At 39.9% G+C, this 22,122-nt stretch overlaps 1 protein-coding gene across 5 annotated transcripts in view; it reads left to right on the top strand.

Moving 5' to 3' along the window:
* The window catches only part of myt1a (myelin transcription factor 1a), a 47,002-nt gene extending 34,736 nt beyond the window's left edge, over positions 1-12,266 (top strand). For 4 of the 5 annotated variants that reach the window (XM_044352796.1, XM_044352797.1, XM_044352798.1 and 1 more), the window contains 5 exons: positions 4,546-4,767; positions 5,116-5,207; positions 5,473-5,576; positions 5,916-6,059; positions 11,152-12,266. In XM_044352796.1, the coding sequence (XP_044208731.1) occupies positions 4,546-4,767; positions 5,116-5,207; positions 5,473-5,576; positions 5,916-6,059; positions 11,152-11,295 (706 nt within the window). In that variant the 3' untranslated portion in view covers positions 11,296-12,266. The remainder of the gene's footprint in view (positions 1-4,545; positions 4,768-5,115; positions 5,208-5,472; positions 5,577-5,915; positions 6,060-11,151) is intronic. The other variant, XM_044352795.1, reaches the window with a different exon arrangement.
* The last annotated feature ends 9,856 nt before the right edge of the window (positions 12,267-22,122 follow it).

Raw genomic sequence — 22,122 nt, 5'->3', positions numbered from 1 at the left:
GTCAGCATCCATCATCATCCAGGGGAAAACATGAACAGATGAACTGATCTCTGCAGCTCCTGGTTGTTCACGGCTGCCTCTAATGTCTCTGTAGCATTTTGATATATGATATAATTCCTTTTGGAAGATAAATGTTGGTCTCACAGATGAAATCTAACAATTGCAGCTGCCACATTAGTTTGTCTGAATGTGAAGTGAAGCTTCATATTTTTCCTGGACAGAACAACAGTGCTGCCTCTGGGGCTCAACATGTACAGATATCACTACATTTCAATAAATATAAATGTTTTAAAAATGAACAGATCAGTCTATATTACATTTTGTTTTATTTTATTAAGCTACAACTCTGTTTGGATTTTTATTATAGCTACATTATAGACTGAATAACATAATTTACTGCATTTCTCTGTCAATGAGGTTTTTTGTGAGAAAAAAAGTGCTAGTGCAGCTTTGAGTTGAGTTTATTTTGTCAAAGTAGTTGTGTTGAAGCTGAGATAGTGCTGTCAGCAAGTACGCTGCTATTCCTTTTGCAGAATAGTCGTATTGTGCCCTCCCATTCTTGGAAGTTTGTACTCCCGAGTCGAACTTGCCATGTCTGTACTAACAAGTATGCAAGTTCAAAATTGGCGTACTTGGTTTGAGAAAGGCCCTATATCAAATTGGCTTCAGTCAAAGCCCGGTGCATTTCCTGGGGGCTTAGTCGCCATGTGTCACCACTTCCTGTATCCGTCGTTTCAAATTAAAAGCCCTCTAGCCTTTCATACATGGTCAAGCCACATACTAGGTATTGACCTAGTCTTTTTTTAAGTCTGTCTTAAAACAACAGTCGGGTACCCACATGAACACTGAAAGAGGTTTTCCTCGGTGTAATCATTCCTACTGTTCATATTAGCTATTAAAAGATTCCCTTTAAATGTGCTTTCAATGTAAGTGATGGGGGCAAAAATCCAAAGTGTGTCCACACAAGTGTGTCATTTTGTGCAAAAATGCATTTAATAGTTTATCTGAGGCTTATATAAGGCTTCAGCAGTCTGAGTTAGTCATATCAAGTGGATGTCTGCAACATTTACAGTTTTTTTAGTATCAAATTCCCTCATTGTGTTTCCTCAGACAGTGTTTCCCTGTTGAGCTGCGGTGGAAGTATAGTAACACAAAGAGGGACTTTGGCACTAAAAAGACTAACGTTGAAAGATATCGACTTGTTTTAAGTCATTTCAAGATTCAAGATTAAATTGTTATCATTTTACAACACAAGACTGTATGATGAAATGTAGTTTGTAGTCCCTTAATGCTACTCACGAAAACAGAAATTATATAAATGGATTAATAAATAATAATTCATAAAAATAAAACTATTTTTTATAATGTAGTGCAGAGGACGAATTGAGGAGTCTCACAGCTTGAGGAAAGATGCTGCTCTGTAGTCTGGTGGTATGGCAGCGGATTCTTCTGTATCTTGCCAGGGGGCAGCAGGGTGAGCAGGCTATGGTTGGGGTGGATATTGTCTTTTAGTATCCTCTGGGCTCTGTGCAGGCTCCTCACCTCACCGATATCACCGATGCTGGTAGATGCATACTGATGATGTTCTGGGCGGTTTTAATCACCTGCTGTAGAGCCTTCCTGTCTTGGGCCGTGCACATCCCATGCCAATTTGTGATGTTTCCAGCCAGGATGCTTTCTATTGCTCCTCTGTAAAAGTTAACAAGAACTTGAGATGGGAATTTTGACTTCTTAACTTTCCTTAAGAAGTACAGTCGTTTCTGAGCTTTTTTTTACTAGGGTGGAGATGTGTGATATCCATGACAGGTTCTCTGTGATGCTGATGCTAGCTTTCAGTCTTGATCTGGCGGTGTTGTATGTTTCCTTATCACCTGACCAAAAGGCAGCTCTTTTTTGGCTCTGGATAGAGCCCTCACCTCTCCATTCATCCAGACTCTCTGGTTGGGTAATGATTTTATTGTCTTCGTGATCACCACATCATCAACACATTTGCTGATGTATGATGTCACTGTTGATGTATATTCCTCAAGATTGATATGGTTCTCCTGGGTGGTGGCATCTCTGAACATGTGCAAGTCTGTGCATTCAAAAGAGTCCTGTAGAGCTGCTATAGCTTCATCTGTCCATACTTTAACAGTTTGACTGATGGTTTGACCCTTTTTATCAGCTGAGAGTAAGTAGGCAGGAGAAGCAGGGAAATATGGTCTGATATACCAAAATGGGACAAGGGAGGGCTTTGTAGCTGCCAGGAATGTTCATATAAACATGGTCCAGGGTATTACTTCCCCTGGTGGGGATGTGGACATCCGGTTGTTTTGTCATGTGAATGCTGATGACCTCATACAATTCCTGTACTGCATTTTTAAAATTTGCATCTGGAGGAATGTAAACAGCAACAACAAACAACTGGTGAATTCTCTGGGCAGATAATATGGTTGACATCTTAACATTAAATACTCAAAATCTGGTAAACATTGTCCATCCACTTTGACTGCGTTTGAGCACCAAGCATCATTGATGTAAACACAGAGTTTGCCTCCTCTCCTCTTACCAGAGTCTTGTGCTCTGTCGGCGCAAAACACTGTCCACCCATTGAATGCGATAGCTTGATCCGGGATGTTGGGATGGAGCCAGGATTCTGTACCGTTTGGTCCGGCTGATCTAGCTGGGTGTGCACTGAGCAAAAGTGGGGAGATTCAGCAGCCACACATTTCTCTATTTCTCTGTTTGGTGTCTTCAGGTTAGGTCGCTAACTTTGGAGCTAACCCCCTTCAGCAAGTGCACAACAAAATAAACTTAAAGTCATTGCTTTTGAAAGCTATGCCAGAGGGATGGGAGGAGATTGAAAACAAGTATTACACAGTATGTTGTCTGCTGAATGGAAAAAACTACTTTTCCAAAACTTAAACACAAGGGGCAAAATAAACATTATTCAGCCTTTTAATTTACAGTTCTTAAATGTTTCTTCTCATATAACAAGCCAGATGTATGAAAGTGTGTCCTAATTTGATAATTTGAGGAATTAATTTCATGAAGTCATTTCTTTCCCTCATGGCTGAAGATTGAAGATTTAACACATGAAAAGAGAAAGTCATACATAAACAGGAGAGAAAAATAAGATTGTTTTTTCAAGCCTGTCTTAAAGCTGGAGTGCCGGACTTTTTTCTCCCCCTTCTGGCAGTGAGAGTACTTACAAAAACACTAATGACACATGCTCACGTCATAGGCTCCACCGTAGCCTCCTCCGTCGCTACTGTTGCAACTGTAAAATGGCGGATAAATTGTTTTGAGCGTCACACAACCCCCACAAAATTATTTGTTTCACTATCGGGATTTGATCCATTTGGTCTGATATCATTTGGAAAGTCTAGAAGAGCCGCATGATTAAATTATTTTATCCCCATTCAAGTTAGCCGAGAGCTAACTGGAAGTTAGCCACTCAGTCGACAGACGTCTCTAGTGTGCATGCTCTCCCCATAGAGCTTGCGCAGTATGCATTCATCTGGCCAATGTGGGAATGTCAAACCTGACACCAGATTAAAAACTCTGTGTACTGTGAAATACAGAGAGATTTATCTGGCTTAATCAGTGTGAACTCGTTTGGCAAGTGCTTGAATGTAACAGACATTCATTTACATGTAAAAGTTCCACACTGCAGGTTTAACAATAGTCAGGTGCCCAAATGTACATTGAAACAGTTTTTCTTGCTGTAATCATTCCTCCTGCTCATACTGACCTTATGCAGATCCCTGCATAACCACACTTGCAATAAAAGTGATGAAATCAACAGTCCTTCTTCTGTGCAAAACTGTATTTAAAAGTTTATCTGAAGCTAATATGAAGCTTCAGTCATCCAAATGAGTCAAATCAAATAGTTATATTTCAATGTTAGTATTTTTAGTCCCAAAGTCCCTCTTTTTGTTACTATACTTCCTCCACAGCTCAACAGGGAAACACTGTCCAAGGAAACACAAAGAGAGAATTTGATGCTAAAAAGGCCATAAATATGGATAGATAGATAGATAGATAGATAGATAGATAGATAGATAGATAGATAGATAGATATCCACTTGATATGACTAACTCAGGCTGCTGAAGCCTCAGATAAACTTTTAAATGCATTTTTGCATAAAATGACAATTTTGGCCCTCACTGGATTTTAGCCCCCATTGCTTACATTGAGAGCACATTTGAAAGGGATCTTGGGCACCTGACTGTTGTTTTAACTTGAAAAACTGTAAAACAGTACTTTAAGTGTGATTTTTTTTTAACTTTAATGAACTCTTTTATTTATTTAATAAATTCTACATTTGGTTCCCCATAGACATTTGATGTGATATGTATCTTTTCTGAAATATCCTGGGACATTTAGAAGTGGTCGCTTAATAAATTCCTGGTAAATTTTTTTCTTCATCTTTGTTTTCTATTATATTTAACTAAAACACCAGATTTGGATCCATGTGTCAATCCTGTACTAGCCACTTGACACTTTCTCCTCAGCGAGAGTCCTACCAGTCAGTTGGGCTTTTCTCTTCCTGACTCCAGGTGTCCAGTTCCTGGCTGTGACAGTCTAGGCCACATCAGTGGGAAGTACGCCACCCACCGCAGTGCCTACGGCTGTCCGCTGGCAGCACGCCGCCAGAAGGAGGGCCTTCTTAATGGCACTCCCTTCTCCTGGAAGGCTTTCAAGACCGAGGGCCCGACCTGCCCAACGCCAGGCTGCGACGGCTCTGGTCATGCAAACGGCAGTTTCCTGACACACCGCAGGTATCCTGAAAATCTGAGCGTTTTATCACACAGAGAGCACCATTATGTCAAGCACAGCTCACACTTTATTTCACATTACTGTGACTGCAAGATTCATGGTCAGATTTACCTGACTGTGGCCCAGGAGCAAAATGAGCTGCTGGACCACTCACCTCTATATGAATAGAAGCTCCTGTACTGACAGATTACATGGCCCCATGTTACCTATATCCTACGTAAGCACAGTATCAGCTGAAATAATTTAAAGACGGTTTTGAAATTTGATTTTGACATATATAATTTCTGATAAGAAATCTCAGCCTTTTGAGCACAAAATAGCTCCATGTCCTGATCAGCTGCTCCTTTTAGTTTGTCAGGTTGTCCCAGGGCATCGGCTAACAAGAAGAGAGCCAAGTTCCCCGGAGATGAGTACATCACTGCCAAGTTCAGAGCCAGTGATGGTAGGACACAGTACTTTCCCTTCTGTTTAATATAGTGTTCAAAATGCACAAACTATTACTGCTAATACTAAAGCATGGAGACATCTAAAAATATGAAAAGTCCATCAACCACACTCAACACATCACATGCATGACCACAGAAACAGAAGTTCCAGAGAACAAAAATGATAAGTTAAATAGACTTGTAGCCACTAAATTGTGGAGCGAGAAGCGGCAGTGGTCTTGATAATCTCTTTGTTAACTGTGTGTTGTTGCTCTCACTCAGTTCTGGACAACGATGAGGACATCAAGCAGCTCAACAAGGAGATCAACGAGCTGAATGAGTCCAATTCAGAGATGGAGGCCGACATGATGAATCTGCACACTCAGGTTAGCTAAGCTGTTCAGCTCACAGCAACACAGCCAGCAGGCTGAGCATGAGGCTGTTTGTCTGGAGATGAAATTGATGCCACACAGACCAGCACCATGGATGCATTAGTAGAGCCAGACACAGTGCAGTGACTCAGTCCTGCTGCCAGTTTGTCCCAGTGGCCAAACGTGGTACTGAAACTGCAAAATCAACTGCTCTCCAAAAAGCATTCTCCCTATAGACCGCCATTATCAAGACATCTGTCTGATGGGCCAATGACAATGATTATCTCTGGTTCTGCTGCATGTCAGTCTGTGTTGCTGCTTCAGTGCAGTGTTCTGTGTCTGTCTCTGCTTCAGATCTCTTCCATGGAGAAGAACTTGAAGAGCATGGAGGAGGAGAATAAGCAGATCGAGGAGAAGAATGAGGCCTTGTTCCTGGAGCTATCTGGTCTGAGTCAGGCTCTGATCCGCAGCCTGACCAACATCCGCCTGCCTACTATGGTGAGTATACCCAATGATTTTTGGGTTGTTTTAAAAGAAGACAAACCATTAGGAAATAATTCCCTCCCTGTACACACAGTCTTGAAGAATCTCAACTTGTGGAAGTAAATAGTAGTTGTAATCATCCTCTCAATCTTATAAGCAACTGAATACCCAGAAATATAACCATAAATATTAAATATAACCAAAAGCTTGAGCTGGGCTACCAAAGGTAATCACTTTAGCCTGATTGGAATCGATCAGACCTCTGTCCTAGGGTTACAATCTGTCTGTCCTAAGATCCATAAAGTGAGGTGTGGTCAGGTGCATTGTTGGCGCATTACTATCTTGAGGCAGCAGAGAGCGATTGCGCTATTGACCAACAAAAACGTGGTTTTAAGTCAATGGTGCAGTGTTTCACTGTTATTATTTTAAGGGCGCATTATCAAGACAGTAATACGCGGCTGCATAGGTGGGTGCACAACGTGCGTGCACTCTGCTTTTTACACACACATGGATGTGCAGCAGTGCCCAAACATGCAAAAGATTAAAAGGATTACAATGTGAAAGATTACTATAGTGTACATCAACATATTTTAAAAAATACATGTCATAATTCTTGGTCATGATATTTATCAGAATTAACTAATCGCAATAATGACGGATAAAATTGTCTTATTATTTGACCAAATCATGACAATACATGTAGGTATTTAAACAGATGGACAAGAACGGATCAGACACAGATCGACTTTCCTGCTACATCAATACATGAGGACATGAGGGACACATGAGGAAATAAAGTGAAAACAATGATTAAAATAAATCTGGACAGCTTCTAGCTGCTGCCAGCAGCAGGATTAGCACCTTGGAGAGCTGATCAAGTCCTGATAACTGTGTTAATGATTCTTTACATGATTAAAATTAATGATTTAATTTTTGAACAATATTTAACAAATATTCTTTAACATTTTTGAGAGTAAAGTGATCAGGTTTCCATACTTTCAGCAATTAAAACTCAGCTGATTTTAGGTGTTACTCCATGACTGAACAAAACGATTTTAAAGAAAACTAACGCTGTAATTATAAAATAAACATATTCAAAAATTGAAAATACATTTGCAACAAATTAATAACCAGGACCTTAAACTGGTGGTCTGTGGGTGGCCACGGGAGGGTCCAGGAGCAGCTCTCATTATGGATCATGTCCTTTCTCTTTGCACACAAGCAGATCCATTTCCTCTGCAGAGAGGCGCTCCTTCTTACTACTTGGCAAATGTGCCATCATAATAGCAATCCGCCGAGGTGCAAGTGCATCTGGCTTTTAAAGGGAATGGGAGATGACACTCTGATTGGTTTATCGCATTTTACGCCCAAAACACACACACACACCCATTAATTAGGAGACTATTGACAACCCCTTTGAACCATGCGCCTGGCACAGCGACCATTTTTCTGCCGTTAAAATAGCAGAAGTGGATTTTGATGCACTTGCACCATGCGCTTCAGACCATATGCTTTAAATTGTTAAAAAGGGCCCATAGTGCCCAAATTGTAAGGGTTCAAATGTTATTGTCTGGAACTTATAGCAAAGATTAGATCGACTTCAGTAAATGTCTCACAAACTCAATGAACAGGCAGCAGTGTCCAACATCAGGTATCTGATACTGATGAATGGCCAGCAGTAGCCGATGTCACTGCCATCTGTTGTCCCCAAAACCATCTACACAGTAACAATAAAACTCTCCAATCTATCCACCTCTCTGCTAACAAGAGAGAGGGACAGAGAGGTAACCTGGGACCTGCAAAACATTGACCATGTCTCACCTCTGATTTAGCCATTGTTAGATGTTTACCAAAGAGTAAGTAGTACTAACTCTTTAAGACAAAAGACTTGATACTTACTGGACCAGGGGCCATATTCACAGTCTTATTTTACCACTAGGACTAAGAGTTTCGCCTTAAGACCAATTCACAAAGCTGCTGAGAGTAATTTTTAGTAAGGAACAGAGAACTCCTGAGGTCAGAGAAGGGGTGGGGTTTACTCCATTGCTATGGATGACATCACGTTTCATCAATTACTCAACTCACTAGACCTTTCTCAATACCAAGTACACCAAGTTTGGATTTGTGTACTTGCTAGTTCAGACTTGGCAAGTTCGACTCAGGATTACAAACTTCCGAGGACAGGAGGATGCAGTACAGTCATTCTGCAATTAGAACAGCAGTGTACTAGCTGACAGCACCAGCACAGCTTCAACACATAACCTCATTGATAGACAGTAAATTATTATTATTCAGTCTGTAATGCAGCTATAATAAAAACCCAAACTGTTATGTAGCTCAATAAAATAAAATGAAATTTATTTGGACTGATCTGCTCATTTTAATATGTTTATATTTATTGAAATGCGGTGATATCTGTACATATAGAGCCCCAGAGGTAGTGCTGTGGTTCTGATCAGTAAAAACATGACGTTTCACTTTACATTCAGACAAACAAACATTTATCTTCCAAAAGGAATTATATCATAAACCAAAATGCTACGGAGACATTAGAGCCAGCAGTAAATTATCAAAGAGCTGCACAGATCAGTTCATCAGATCATGTTCTCCCTGGGATGATGACAGATGCTGACTGGCTGATCATCTCAGGAGTCGTGCTGCTGGCAGCTGAGATGACCAGCTGGTCATCCGGGTGGTGGCTCCTTGCATTTCCGAAAATGTCAGAGCAAATTTCCAAATAGGCATTATTTGGATAAACTGACCACATATTGGGAATCTAAATGGATACTTTCTTGCCTGAAAAAATATTAAAACTCAATTAAGTGTCACATTAACAGTCCTACAGTGAAAATTACAACAGCTTTTTGCCTGGCTTAAAATCTCCACCATCACTGCCAATTGGTGCGAAAAGCATTCTGGGATACTTGGCTGTCCCAAGTCCACACAAGTCAGCTCCTGATGTATCCTCGATAAAACAGGTGGAGCAAGTACACATCTAGGCATTTGGTCTGTATTTGGCAGGATGTGGACTTTGAATTGGAACAGTACTTGGGCTGCGACTGATGACGTTTCCCAAGTACACAAGAACACAAGTACAGAAAAGAATGCAGATTGAGAAAGGCCGACTATGTCTACAGGGATTTGTAACAGGTGACCAGTCTGTAACAGTGACTGTTAACCCTTTAACATCCACTGGGTTACCGGCGATCCGCTTAAGTCAGTTGTAAGCGGTAGCATCACACAGTAATGAGTCAAAGCAATCTTGGCACAATTTGGCCAATTGGAGATGATTGGAGAGGTTCAGGGACAGCAGTGACACCACAAACTAAAACTCCCTTGCTCCCATAAGGTTAGGCCTAGAGGTCTGGAATTTTATACAGGTTGACAAGATGTAGAAGATATATGGTGTTCTGCATAGTTCTGGCATAAAGCATGTCCTAATTATTGTTATTCAAATATGACTCATTCTAGACGAGGACCAAAAAACACTTTTTTGAGCCTTATTTGAACTGATGTAGTTTTGTTTGTGTTTTAGCCACATGCTAAACAAACACATTTCCAGAAACTAGAGGATGTCATTTGTCAAATGAAGCCTAATACATGCATCATGGCCTTACAGTTCTTCTGTTATAAGCTTTTCCATTTGGGTATGCCTAATAGGCAAAAATTCTATAAAAAGGGTGGATGTTAAGGGGTTAAGGAGGTAGGTAGATTTCATTAACAATTATTTAAATTTTATACACAGTCACAAATTTCATCCATGAAACAAAACTAAGTAAAATATTGACTTGTAAAGTAAATATTGTAACACCATCTACATGTTGACACTGAGATATTTCTACAGTTGACTGAACAAAATCATGCTTTGATGAGGTCACTCTACTTACAATGCCTATTTTACCATGACATCAGCTTTATTCATTTATTTGTTGCAGTTAGGGATTATTTAATGTACACTTACATTTTGTTTGACACCACTGTCAAACCACTGTCAAACAAAATGCGGCCTGAAGAGGTTATTTTTGGTTTGATGAATTATTCTGATGCATGAATAAGTCAGAGCTCCAAACTGCATTTTGTCATGACCTGGCTCAAGTGGCCACAACAAAAGGGATGCTAAATGTTAAAGTTTCAACAAAAGATAAGTTTATCAAAACTAAATTAAACTAATTTAAAGATTAAACTAAATATTTAAAGTATGGAGTGTGGAAATCAGTGGTCTCAGTAGTGTATGTGATGCATGAGTGGAGAATGTGTGTGTGTTGTGTGAGTGTTGTAAAGTGCATGAAAGCAAAGAGCTAAATCAGCATAACCAAAGAGACACGTGTCTCACGCGGGTTGTGTGGCTGCTCTAACCTGTTAACATGGGCGCCAAAATGAAAAGCAAGAGGTTCCGCGATGCACACGTGCTGCTCACGCATCCTGTATGTCCCAGGCGTTAGTGACTTGGGAATCTTCCTAGCCTGAGGATGTTTTGTGAATACGGCAGCCCTGCTTTAGAACATTGCTATGGGCTGTGATGGTGGTGGTGTGTTGCTTCAAGTACCAGCAACACCTGAAATATAATCCAGGAAGTAACAAATCCATGAATTTGAAGGCCTCAGACACTTGAACACTGAACAGCAGATTGTAATACTCACACACAGGACTTTAAAACTCTGGAAAGTTATGACAGCGGCAGCTGTTTTACTTTTCATCTTGACAATAAGGAATGTGCGCCTGCATGTACAGTATGTGATTGGCTAACGTGGGGCCTTGCCAGATGATGTCACTTTACTTTGCGGCAAAAGTTGAGCCTGGTTCCTGCTTTCTTTTGCTGGATGATTTTACATCGGCATCTCTGCTGCACTGCCAGACTGGCCTCATTCAAATAAATGAGCGGGCTGTGTTTTTTCATATAGGGTTAAAGTCAATCTGTACGCAGCCTGCAACTCTGGACTTGAACTTACTGTGCTTGAACTCTCAGAGTAAGAACACCCTCAAATTCAGCTAGGACCCACCCTACCAATATATTTAAAAAATGCAACAGAGGAGTATGGGGGCAAACAGCTGCATGAGGTGTGGCCTTGTGGCCAATTTTCTGACTTGTGAACTTGTCTGTGTTCAGCAGGAGCCGCTGTCAGAGCATAACTTCGACAGTTATGTGGAGACCCTGACCCACATGTTTACCAATAAAGACTGCTACCAGAACCCTGAAAACCGGGCCCTGCTCGAGTCCATCAACCAGGCCGTGAAGGGCATTGAAGTGTGATGGACAGGAGGAGGACGGGGAGTGAGGCATCACAGTGACTACACTCAATCTTTCTTTCCAAACCCTTTAGATACTGTATGTAATTAATTCTTCTCATTTGAAACTTTGTAATCTGTTCTTTGCATTTGTTTCCTGTTTGCATGTTGCTTTATGATGGTGTGAGCGTGAACAGATGAGGGTGTGGATGTAACCTGTGTGGTAGCATACTGGAATAAAATTGTTACTGTAAGTATAGGCATCTAAAGGTGTACACAGACGGCACAGAGAGAGAAGAACAAAGTCAAGAGTGCAGTATACAGCCTGAGCTGAGCAGATTCTCTTAGTTAGTGAACATGTCCGATCTCCACTCAATGATGTTAATAGTATTCAATTTGACCATAGTGATGTTGCACCTACAGGACTAGTTTGTAGATTAATTCTAACTATTGCTGTGTAACTATTTAAGTCCTTTGCAAATGTTGGTTTAATAACAACTTATTTATTCATGTCTGCTGTATTATTTATATTTGTTGGCTTACTTATTCATTATCTATTAACTTTTTTATTTCAAAATGCTACCTGATAAGATTTTAAATGGTAACCAAAAGAAGGGAATCATTTCCTCTGCATTGCTGATCAAAGAGGAGATATTTTAAGAAATCAACTATGAATTGTTTTATATATCTTATTATTTATTTAAAATACTGGGATCTTTTTAAGTGCAAATATTTTGTAACTGAAAGTTTTTAAATAATTTTCTAAAGATGTTTCTTTTTTGGTGCTTTTGTTTATATGATTTTCCTTTTTATTTCTACAAACTATTTTGAGTACATTGCAATACACGGGGAATACTGAGCTGCACATATTTGGTATTTATTTGGTGATGAAGAAAGTGATAGTGAATATTTATTTTATATTGTCTATGTGTTAATGATGGTTGTGTATGGATTAGTCTTTAAGTTGCTCTTGAAATAAAGGTTAACCCACAGTGACTCTGGACTGGACTGATTGTATTTTTGGGTTGATTCAAATTATACGGACTATTATTGTTAGATGCAGGACTGTTGGATGCAACAAGGTCTTATACTTTGACTCATAAAGCCATTTTGAACCATTACCATTCACTGATTGTTGCTGTGGAAAAAAGGTCAAAGTTTTACGTACCATATGTACCATCAGTATATACAGTACCATCAGTGGATTAACTCTTATAATATGGAAACTTGTTTAAATGTAAAGTTTGTCCTCACAATGTCTGCCACTCTCAGAGTAAAAACACAAGAGAAGAAGCAGGATAACGCATCACCTGATCACTTAGACCATACTACTACTTGGAGCGATGTTTGTGGTCCCAACTCCTCTAATTCTAATACACTTCACACTGAAAGATATGTGCACAGCTTCTCATACACAGTACCTTTGTCTTGATGTTGTCACATGCATTACCCATCAGCTGTGGGTATCCCTTTGCAGTGTCTCCCATCTGCACAAGCTCTCCAATTTACTGGTGCTGAACAGTGCATGCTGCTCCAGTCTTTCAGCAGCTTGCATTTTGTGTAGATGTGGTCAGATCAGTACTGACAGTGTTTTGAGTATCAATACAAATAGAATCAATGAGAAAAGGAAAAGAAACAGTTTGTCTCTAGATGGGTCACATTCTGAGAGGATTTACAAAATAAACACTCATTTACCATGCATGTGATTAATTAATAGAACAATAACAACCATCAATGATGCATCCACCTCATTCATGACACACTGCTCTCCTGCTACAAGATATATACACTAACTACTTTTAACAATATTGATACTGGTGATTCTGGTCTTGGTGTTACTTGTGAAGTGGTTGATGGCAATCGTTGGTATCAGCCAGCACCATCACAGTCACAGTAGCATCGAAAGGCCTGTCTTGGTCTCTCATGTTGGAGGTGAGCAGTAATTCAATTCAATTCAATGGGCTGTGGGAGTTATAGCTACATTTAATAATTAATTACCTTGTTTGATGGGCGCCACCTCCTTTGGGAAATCTTTAATGTCCAGAGGAAACATTAAATCCTGAATTCAGTTCTCAATTTGATCAATTAATCAGTCTCATACAACCATGAGTTCTTTTCAAAACAGTGACATGGGCCCCTATCTTATGCCCGGAGCAAGGCTCCAAGCGTGACGCAAGTGTATTTGTTAGTTTAAGACCGACACAGTTGTCATTTTCCTGTCCAGCGCCCACGTTGTTTAAATAGCAAATGCACTCAGTGCGCCCATGGGCATGTTGGTCTTAAAATGAGGTGTGATCGGGAGCATTGTTGGCGCATTGCTATCTTGAGGCAGCAGAGAGCGATTGCGCTATTGAACAACAAAAACCTGGTCTTAAGTCAATGGTACAGTGTTTCACTGTTATTTTAAGGGCGCATTATCAAGACAGTAATACGCGGCTACATAGGCAGGTGGACAACGCACGTGCACTCTGCTTTTTACACACATACGGATGTGCAGCAGTGCACAAACATGCAAAATATGACAAATTAAAGCTGCGAGCAGCGATGAACAGGCCCTCGTGCCCCATGCACGTTGGGCTGTGACGTGGACTTCTTCATACGCACTTTGGACAGTGCATGAAGTAATGAAGCTATTTGGAGCTAGAAAACATCCACAAAGTAACAAACACACCTGCGAAATAAAGGCATGTTGTAGTTTATGTTGTTGAGAACATGCTATGTAATATCATGCAAACCTGTTGATGTGTGTTGATTGGTAGACAATACAGAGAGAGAAACAGACAATACGGAAGCATAGTAAGTTTTTGTCTAAAACAAATTAATTTCCTAATTTTCATCAAGTCTATTTTTAGAAAAGTACAGACTTTTAACCCACAATGACCTGGACAAAGTTTGATTGACATGTGTACTGTCAGGTGTGTAGAGACAATAAGTAACTGCAGCTGGACACAGAAAAATACGCATATATTTGAATGGAGAGTGTGAGTGAACCCACACCTTTTTGAACATTTACTGCTTCCACATAGTTTTAGATACAGACTTCATTTGACCTTTAAATGAGTCTTTGACCTACAAATCTTGAATTTACATGTTTTTTCTATCTTTTAATATTTTTACATATACAGGTTTGAAAGTGGTCAGACTTATATTTTAGTTGTCAGAAGCCTCTGTTTGACACAAAGTCCATGCCTCCCCCATTGTTTTACATTGTAAGGGGTACATTTGATGTGATGTGACACTGCAACTTTCAGGGCTTATAAAATCCAAACCATTCAAGTTATTACAAACAACTTTTTTTCAGCACAGTGTCATAAGTCATCTTTTAAAGTTTGAAGCCGATACCATTAACGCCCTCGGAGGAGATAGCGTTTGTTCAGGAGCCAAAATTGAGGAAAAGTCTTATTTTGAAAGGCTAATTGCGGACTTCTTGTTGGATATAGCTCAGGGGTGTCAGCATATGATTTATAGGTCCTGATGAGATGAAAAATTCTGTTTTGGTTTGATCTCTCTACGAAATTCCTACAAGCCGTGGCAGCCATTTTAGTTACATTTTTCCACTGTTAAAATAGCAAAAGTGGATTTGGACACACCCTAAATGCACTTGTGCCATGCACTTCAGACCGTGTGCTTTAGATTGTTAAAATAGGGTCCTGTGTCTGCTGTGCTCAAAGAAAACGACTTCTTAGGATAAATGAAGACATTTATTAATAGCTAAACTTCTTAATGATACATGATAAAGTATAGGGTAGTAAACAAAAAGAATAATAGGGCCTTTAAATGGTAATAGAAATAAAATAATTCCTAAAAAAATCATTTAGAAATAGTGGCTAGACGTGCGTGACTAAAGGCTAATGTCTAGCAATGGGGAATGCTAAGGAAAGCTATCATACTTCTCTTTAAAATTATCGTCTTAATTTTAATGTTATTCAACATCACCCGTTGATCACAAAAGCCATTTTATGTCTACTGTGTTGAAGCTTTGTGGCTGCAGAGATGTCATCTCGGCAGGTCCAGCGTTGTTTTGGGTTAAGTTGGAGTTAGCTGCAGTGTTGAGTCACCGATGAGGTTAAGTTGGTGCAGCCCAGCTTGGGCCGTGCTGTGAATGAGTCTTGTTTCAGACTGAGCCATTGATGAGTCTTTGCTGCCAGCTAAGCTACCAGGCAACGCTGTGAAGGAGTGAGTCACAGAGTTTAAGTGCCTGGCAGAGGGTTATTTGTCCGTGTGACCGCCTCACTTTGGCAGAACAGACAACCAGGGTCCAGTTGGGTATTGTGTCTTCTTCAGAGAGACGTGAGCCAGGTTTGGATTCAGGCTTTCGCTGGCTTCTTGTAATCTTAGTTTAATGCTGAATAAAGTTTAATCTGACAACACTTGCTTTTTGTCCAGGTTCGGGTAAGCCTTCATGTGGGTCAGTGTAATTTAAAAGGAAAATACTACATGTGAAAACAGAAGACTTCATGTTACAAATAAAACAAACCGACTTGTTTCAATAAAAGATTAAAATACAAGCATACTCAGTCAAAAAAAGAAAAGAGGCGTCTAGAGTGTTTCAACACCAGCTCAAAGGTACATCCCTTGGAGGTTTGATTTTATCAGCTTGGACAAGACATCTGCAGTTTTGGGTGTGTTTTACACGTTACACCCCGAACATTTCTCTTGACTCTAGAATGGCAGCTTAGGTTTCTAAGACTAGTGAACCTTTGGAGAACTAAATTGTAAATTGTAAAACCACTCAGAAACAGTTTAGCATTATACATTCATTTCATAAAAGTCAGTACTTCCTGACAACAGTATATTGTCAAACCATTCAAAAAGAAATATAGTACATATATATAAATAGACCAAACATTCAACATTATCTCATAATATTTAGATATGTGAAAGATTTAAATAGTGTTTGTTCTCAATTCAATGTGATGTAAAGTAATGTCACTGTGACACTGTGGTATAAGAAATCCTACTCCTAGGCTAGTTCAACTCTTGAACTTGTTTCTATCTGAGGGTTGTTTGCTGACCTCTGGGGTTAGGTTGTGATATCTTTGCCTTAAACCTATTGTCTTAGAAGTTGTGTGGATCATGAGGTACCTAGACAAGCTATATTTGAAGGATGTCCTTGTTTGAAGTTATTGACTGACCATTAGATTTCTGGGAGATCTATATGAGCATACTTGTTTGTAATGAGGTGTAACAGTAGGGAAGTGTCCAGTTAGGGACCTGACTGTTTTTAAGAGGTAATAAAGCTGTCTGGTTTGTGTTCATAATCTTTGGAGAAAGGGCGGCTGAACAACATGGTTTTGCTTCAAAAATACAAGCTAATATTTTTGTTTTGTATTTTTTTATTTGGACATTTGTATAATTGTTACTGATTGTGTAATTGATTGTACAGTGTCTACAACTGCTTCAATAATTAACAATATTTAGTGCTCTTTGTGTGTTCTCAAACAATCTAGATATCTAGTACCATAGTGAGATACAAGTTAAAGCAACAGTTATGTGACTACATAATCTTTCAGAAACAATTTCAAATATAAATTCGACATAGCTCTTACTTCATAATATGTAAAAATATTCAATATGACTTCTTGTCTAATGTGCCGAGCAAATTATAATTGTCTATCAGGTTAGTAGAGCAAAAGTTAGGTGATTTTACAGTTTTTTACGATCGTTTACACACTAAAATTAAAAATAAAATAGTTAGTGAAATCTGACACTGGAGGAAACCTCAGCCCAGATCTGCACAACTATAAGTACATTCCTTGCCTCACACTTTTCGTAAAACACTAAACACACTTCTCTACATTAGACATGGAAATGTAACCTGATGTCACTTCTTTGCCATTCTGTCTTTTGTCTTCCAAAAATATGGAGGGCAAAGTTGCAGTAAGAGGAAGAGGGAGAGTGAGGATGAGAGGTGGAGCCTGCAGAGGAAGAGGGGTAAGAAGAGGTAGAGGTAGACCTGGATGAGGGCATGGACAAAGAAGATGAGGACCAAATTTATCAGATGAGATTCAAGCAACATTGGTTGACCATGTTGTAAACCATGGGTTGACACTGAGAGCGATGGACAGAGAGTTCAGCCCAACCTCGGTAGATATACTGTTGCAACAGTAATTTGGTGAAAAAAAACTTTTCTTTACTGTCAGTAAAATCAGTACAATGTAGCCTACTATATGCACAACATCAATATTTTATTCATGTACTTTACTATAACAATATCTCTGAAAAAATCAAACCAAGACTATATCATTAGAAAAGTAGCGATGTTAAAAGTGTTTTAGATTGAACACAGCAGTGTGTTACTGGTTCAAATAGAACCATAACAGAATCATATGAACCATGTGTGTGCCATACGGTGACAAAAGTGGATTTTTATAAATTATTGTATAGTTTTGAATGAAGTGTTTCATTTTGCAAAAGATCTGAGCTGTTCTGCTACTTGTGTGTGTGGTTGTGTGAGCTGTGTGTAGTGTTTTGACAAAATGAGCCGTTTTTAAAATAGAGCTTAAGCAATCATAAAAGTTAAAGTGTGTAAGCAATGAAGAAAAACTGTAAGATTCATAGGCTGCCACTGACATAAATTTGATATAATAGTGTTTATTTTATCTCTGAAGTGGACTGCAAATTCTTCATATTTGGAGTTGGTAAACATACTGCTAGACTTCATAAAAACAGGTTTAATTAAATGGTCAGTGGTTGAAGAGAGGATTTTGGGGTTATTCCGGTTATCGGTTATCAATTTTGAGAAGTGTGCTTGTCTTGCATGTTTAATTGTCTTATTATAAACGGTCAGCTGTTCACAGATTTGAGAATTGACATTTAATTTATTCTTTCTCTGCCTTCTTTCTGCTTTTCTACAATTTCTCTGGTTCTCTTCATGCAAACATCCACAACTGAAGAGATATTGGCAGACAGGTCGTGGCTCATTAAAAGGTCTAAAGTGTGGCCTCTGTTATGAGTAGGCTGAGTAACATGTTAAAATTCATACAGTTCAGCAAATTAAAAAATTCCAATGCAAAACTGATTGATTGTCCACGTGCAAGTTAAAATCATCTAAAATAAATGAATGATTAATGTCTCAGTTAAAAACACGCAATCACTATTATTAGCTAAAATCAGGTCATTAATAAGAAATGTCTTGTTTAAAAGAGATCTGACATTCAAAAGTGCCATATACAGGGTCACTGGCAGAGTTCTCTTAAGGGATGGATTAGTACATGGTGGTTTATGTGTGCATAGAGATCTGAGATGAATACATTTCATGCCATAAATTAATGTGGTGTTACATCTGGAAGTGATTACAACAGGAAGTATTGAGTAAGAGCTTAGGATGTTACTATACTTAGGCTTACTGCAGGGGGAGCTAGTAGTGCTATGAAAGGTAGTGGAAAATGTACCTGGCTCATGTGAGGTCAGTAGCCAATCACATGAGGAGGTGAATGACCAAAGCTGGTCAGTGGCATGTTGATTGTCCATGTGGTGTAAAATGGTGTGGTTACTTACTCCTGGCGAACAATAGTGAGCCATGTGTGGAGGCTCAGAAGCCTGGGGAAATGCCCCATCCCATGGCTGAGGGTGGGGACTGGTCTGGAGATGAAGGTTCTCACTCTAGACTCTTTTAAAATGTCGAAGAGCTGGATAAAATCACATTTCCAAATTTCAGACTGTTATCGCAGAATATCATTCGTACCCACATCAACTACTACTGTGCTCACTGAGGGGTTCGCTTCCAGTACCTCACAGATTTTAGCAGAGATATTATTGACAGTAGCACTAGGGAAACAGAGAGTTGTGGAAGATTGTGGTTTCACATTCCTAATGCCCCGATGATGACCCTCGTAGGATCAGACTGAGGACCGGGACCACTGTTGGGTGGAGCCAGTCCCGTTGGATGGAGGAAACACCTGGGGGCTGGAAACAGGATGAGTAGATGTACCAGCTGTTAAAGGACTTGACCCTGGAATGAACAAAAGGGCTGCGACTTTAAAGAGGGCAGAGGGTCAAACAGCCAGCAAGAGGGGGGATCTACCACCATGTTTTCCCTGATGACCCATTGTGCACAGTGTCAACTGTCCTGGGGTGGAACACAGGAGAGTCTTGGGTCTGGCTCCCATTTGAATCCACTGGTCCTCAGTCAGGGATTGAGTTGTCTTGGTCCATGGCACCATGGCTTCCAGGTCTCTGCCAGTGCTCTCACCTGCCGCCACAGAGGTGCTGGGGCACTGGGCTAATATGGTGTAGAGAGAGACTCTTTCATTCAGTTCAACAACTTTCTGGTTCAACCGAAGGCAACCCTAACAGGCAGCAGATGGAGAGGTAAGTGGTGGCATGACTCGCATGAAGCCGCTAACAATGTTAACTCCTTTTAGTCACTGGCTCTGCTGGCTGCCAGCTCTGTCAGCTGTGCGTTTACACAGTGGCTGTCAGTGGCTCAAAACTGCTGGAATCAGGCCCAGTAAGTAATACCCAACTGTATATTAGTCCAAACGACTAAAAGTCATTAAAAACAAGTGTTTGTTCTGATATTCAAGGCAGACACTTTTAAAAGATCAAGAAGTATAATCAGAGTTTTGGTGAGAAACCAGATCAAATGGAAACAAAATCCGCTGAATAGGGAAAGTTTTGGTTAGCTCCAGTGATGTAACTCAGTACCAGTGAAGTCAAGATCCTCAACAGTTGTGGCATTTAAATCTCCAGTGATAAGCACAGATCCCTGGGCCTGAAATGGTGGAGAAAATCTTTTCATTGAAATATGGAGATTCTATTGGGGGAATATAAATTGCAATTAAAAAATAGTTTTCTCAGTGGAATCTTTTAATATCTTTTTAAAATTTTACCAAATGTGATATCTCCCTTTTTTCATTATTTCTACTGAGTCTGGTAGTTCTGACTTATACCATATCAACATTCCCCCGAGTCTCTACCCTGGGTGACTCCATTTAGTTTTGTTGATGCGACTATTAACTCTCTATAGTTAGGGGGACAACCAGTGGGGGCATCTACTTTGCACTAAGTTGCATATTCCAAACAGATACACTAAATGATTTCATTGCAACTGTAACATATTGTCATTTTAAAGAGAAGACAGAAATAACTGTTCAAACATTAAATAAATTTACAATGTGATATTTACATAAACCATACATTTCAAGTTTATAACTTACATATGATGTTTAGTTTAGTTTGCAGACCTTTTGTTAAAGAACCACTACCTGCTCATTACCACTGACCATGACTGTGGCCCATAAGATGAGAGTATAATGTACTCAGCATGTCCTGGATGGCTCAGCTGGATCTGTTCCTGCTGCTGCTGCAGTGGAGGTGGTGGTGGTGGTGCGAAAGGGGTCTGGGGTTGTTTGTGCAGACTAGGGTATGGCTGATGCTCTCCAGAGGTCTATGCTGTGGTAGTGGTTGTAGGTGCTGCTACTTGGGCCTGGGCTGGAAGGCTCTCTTCAGCATGCTGTTGGCAGGTCCCGGGAGATGCCTCTCTGTTGTTGGAGCGTTGGGGGTTGTGTTGCTCCTCCTGTCTTCGGTTCAGTGTGACATCTCTCAGTGTCTAAGTGAACAGTAGAACTGCTTCCTTGAAGAGGTGTACATAATCATAAAGATCTTGTACAGTGAGAGAGGGGTAGTGGGCAATGTGAACATTTGGCTATAGTTCAGTCTCTGGAGATGCTGACATTCACTTTTTGTATTGTGTGTGGGTGGAAATCCTTCCCGGGTTACAGAGTGGACATCACTATCTTAGAGTTAGGCAAGGTGCGACATACCATCTCAGTGACAGCTCTAAGAGACAGGGCCACTCTCCTGTTGTGTCCTCAGGTCAATTGTACCTGTGTGTATTAGCATGTGACGACCAGAGATTTACGTGACTGGAAACTGTCCTAGAAAGGCTAGAGATACCACTGTACCATGACTTTACCACTTCTATAAACACTGACAACTGTCATCATACTGTTTGAGTCCTCTGGGTCCCTGATCTTTAACTGCCAGTACTCCTTGTTTGCCCTTTCTTTGCCACTGAAGGGTGATGGTTGATAATGGCTCTGTGCCAGGTTTCGGGTCTGTCAGTGTAGAGGATGAGATTACTAATTTCTCCACATTTAGAGAGATCAGCAAAAAGGGTTTCTGGCTACTACCTGTTTGAACGTGCTTCTCCCTGTGTCATTTTAATGTCTTGTGAGTAGTGTATGTTGATGACGTTGATGAAGGGTTGGTTACTGTTTTGAATGGCTCATCGGTCAGGGCTCTTTGAATAAAAGTTCAAATTGCAGCTTCCAACTGCCACTGTTAGCTGCTACTGATTTTAACTGCCACTTTGGGGTTCCAAATATCACAGTTTGACCTCAGCTCAAATGGCTTATCGAAGTTATTTTTGGTAGTCTATTTTTAACGCTTGAACAAACGACTAGAATTTAAGGTTTTCAACAGTCCAGGGGTGTTGTTTCTTCCATTAGTTATATGTAGGCCTACTCACTCCCCTTTGAGTATCTGTTGTTTATTGATTTTCTTCCCATTTCCTCTCTTCTAGCAACAAGCTCCTGCTAGCTTTTGTTTGACTTTGTCCTTGATCTTGTCTTTAAGATGTCCACATTTTTACTTTGTGCTTCTCAATTTATAATGACAAAAATACATGCAAATCTAGGAGCTCATATTGTACTCGTCTTCCCTGTACTTGGAACTCTCTCTCTCTCACATTATCTGTGATTAATTAATCTTCATCAAAGGTATTAAGGACTCAGAACCCTATCACCACTCAATTATGGGAAATGGACTGCATTTATATTGCGCCTTTCTAGTCTTCCAACCACTCAAAGCGCTCTACACTACATGCCACATTCACACACACATTCAT

Source organism: Thunnus albacares, chromosome 5, assembly GCF_914725855.1.
Source record: "Thunnus albacares chromosome 5, fThuAlb1.1, whole genome shotgun sequence".
Classification (NCBI taxonomy): Eukaryota; Metazoa; Chordata; class Actinopteri; order Scombriformes; family Scombridae; genus Thunnus; species Thunnus albacares.
The sequence above is the reverse complement of the archived record's forward strand: the minus strand, read 5'-3'. Positions and strand labels throughout refer to the sequence as shown.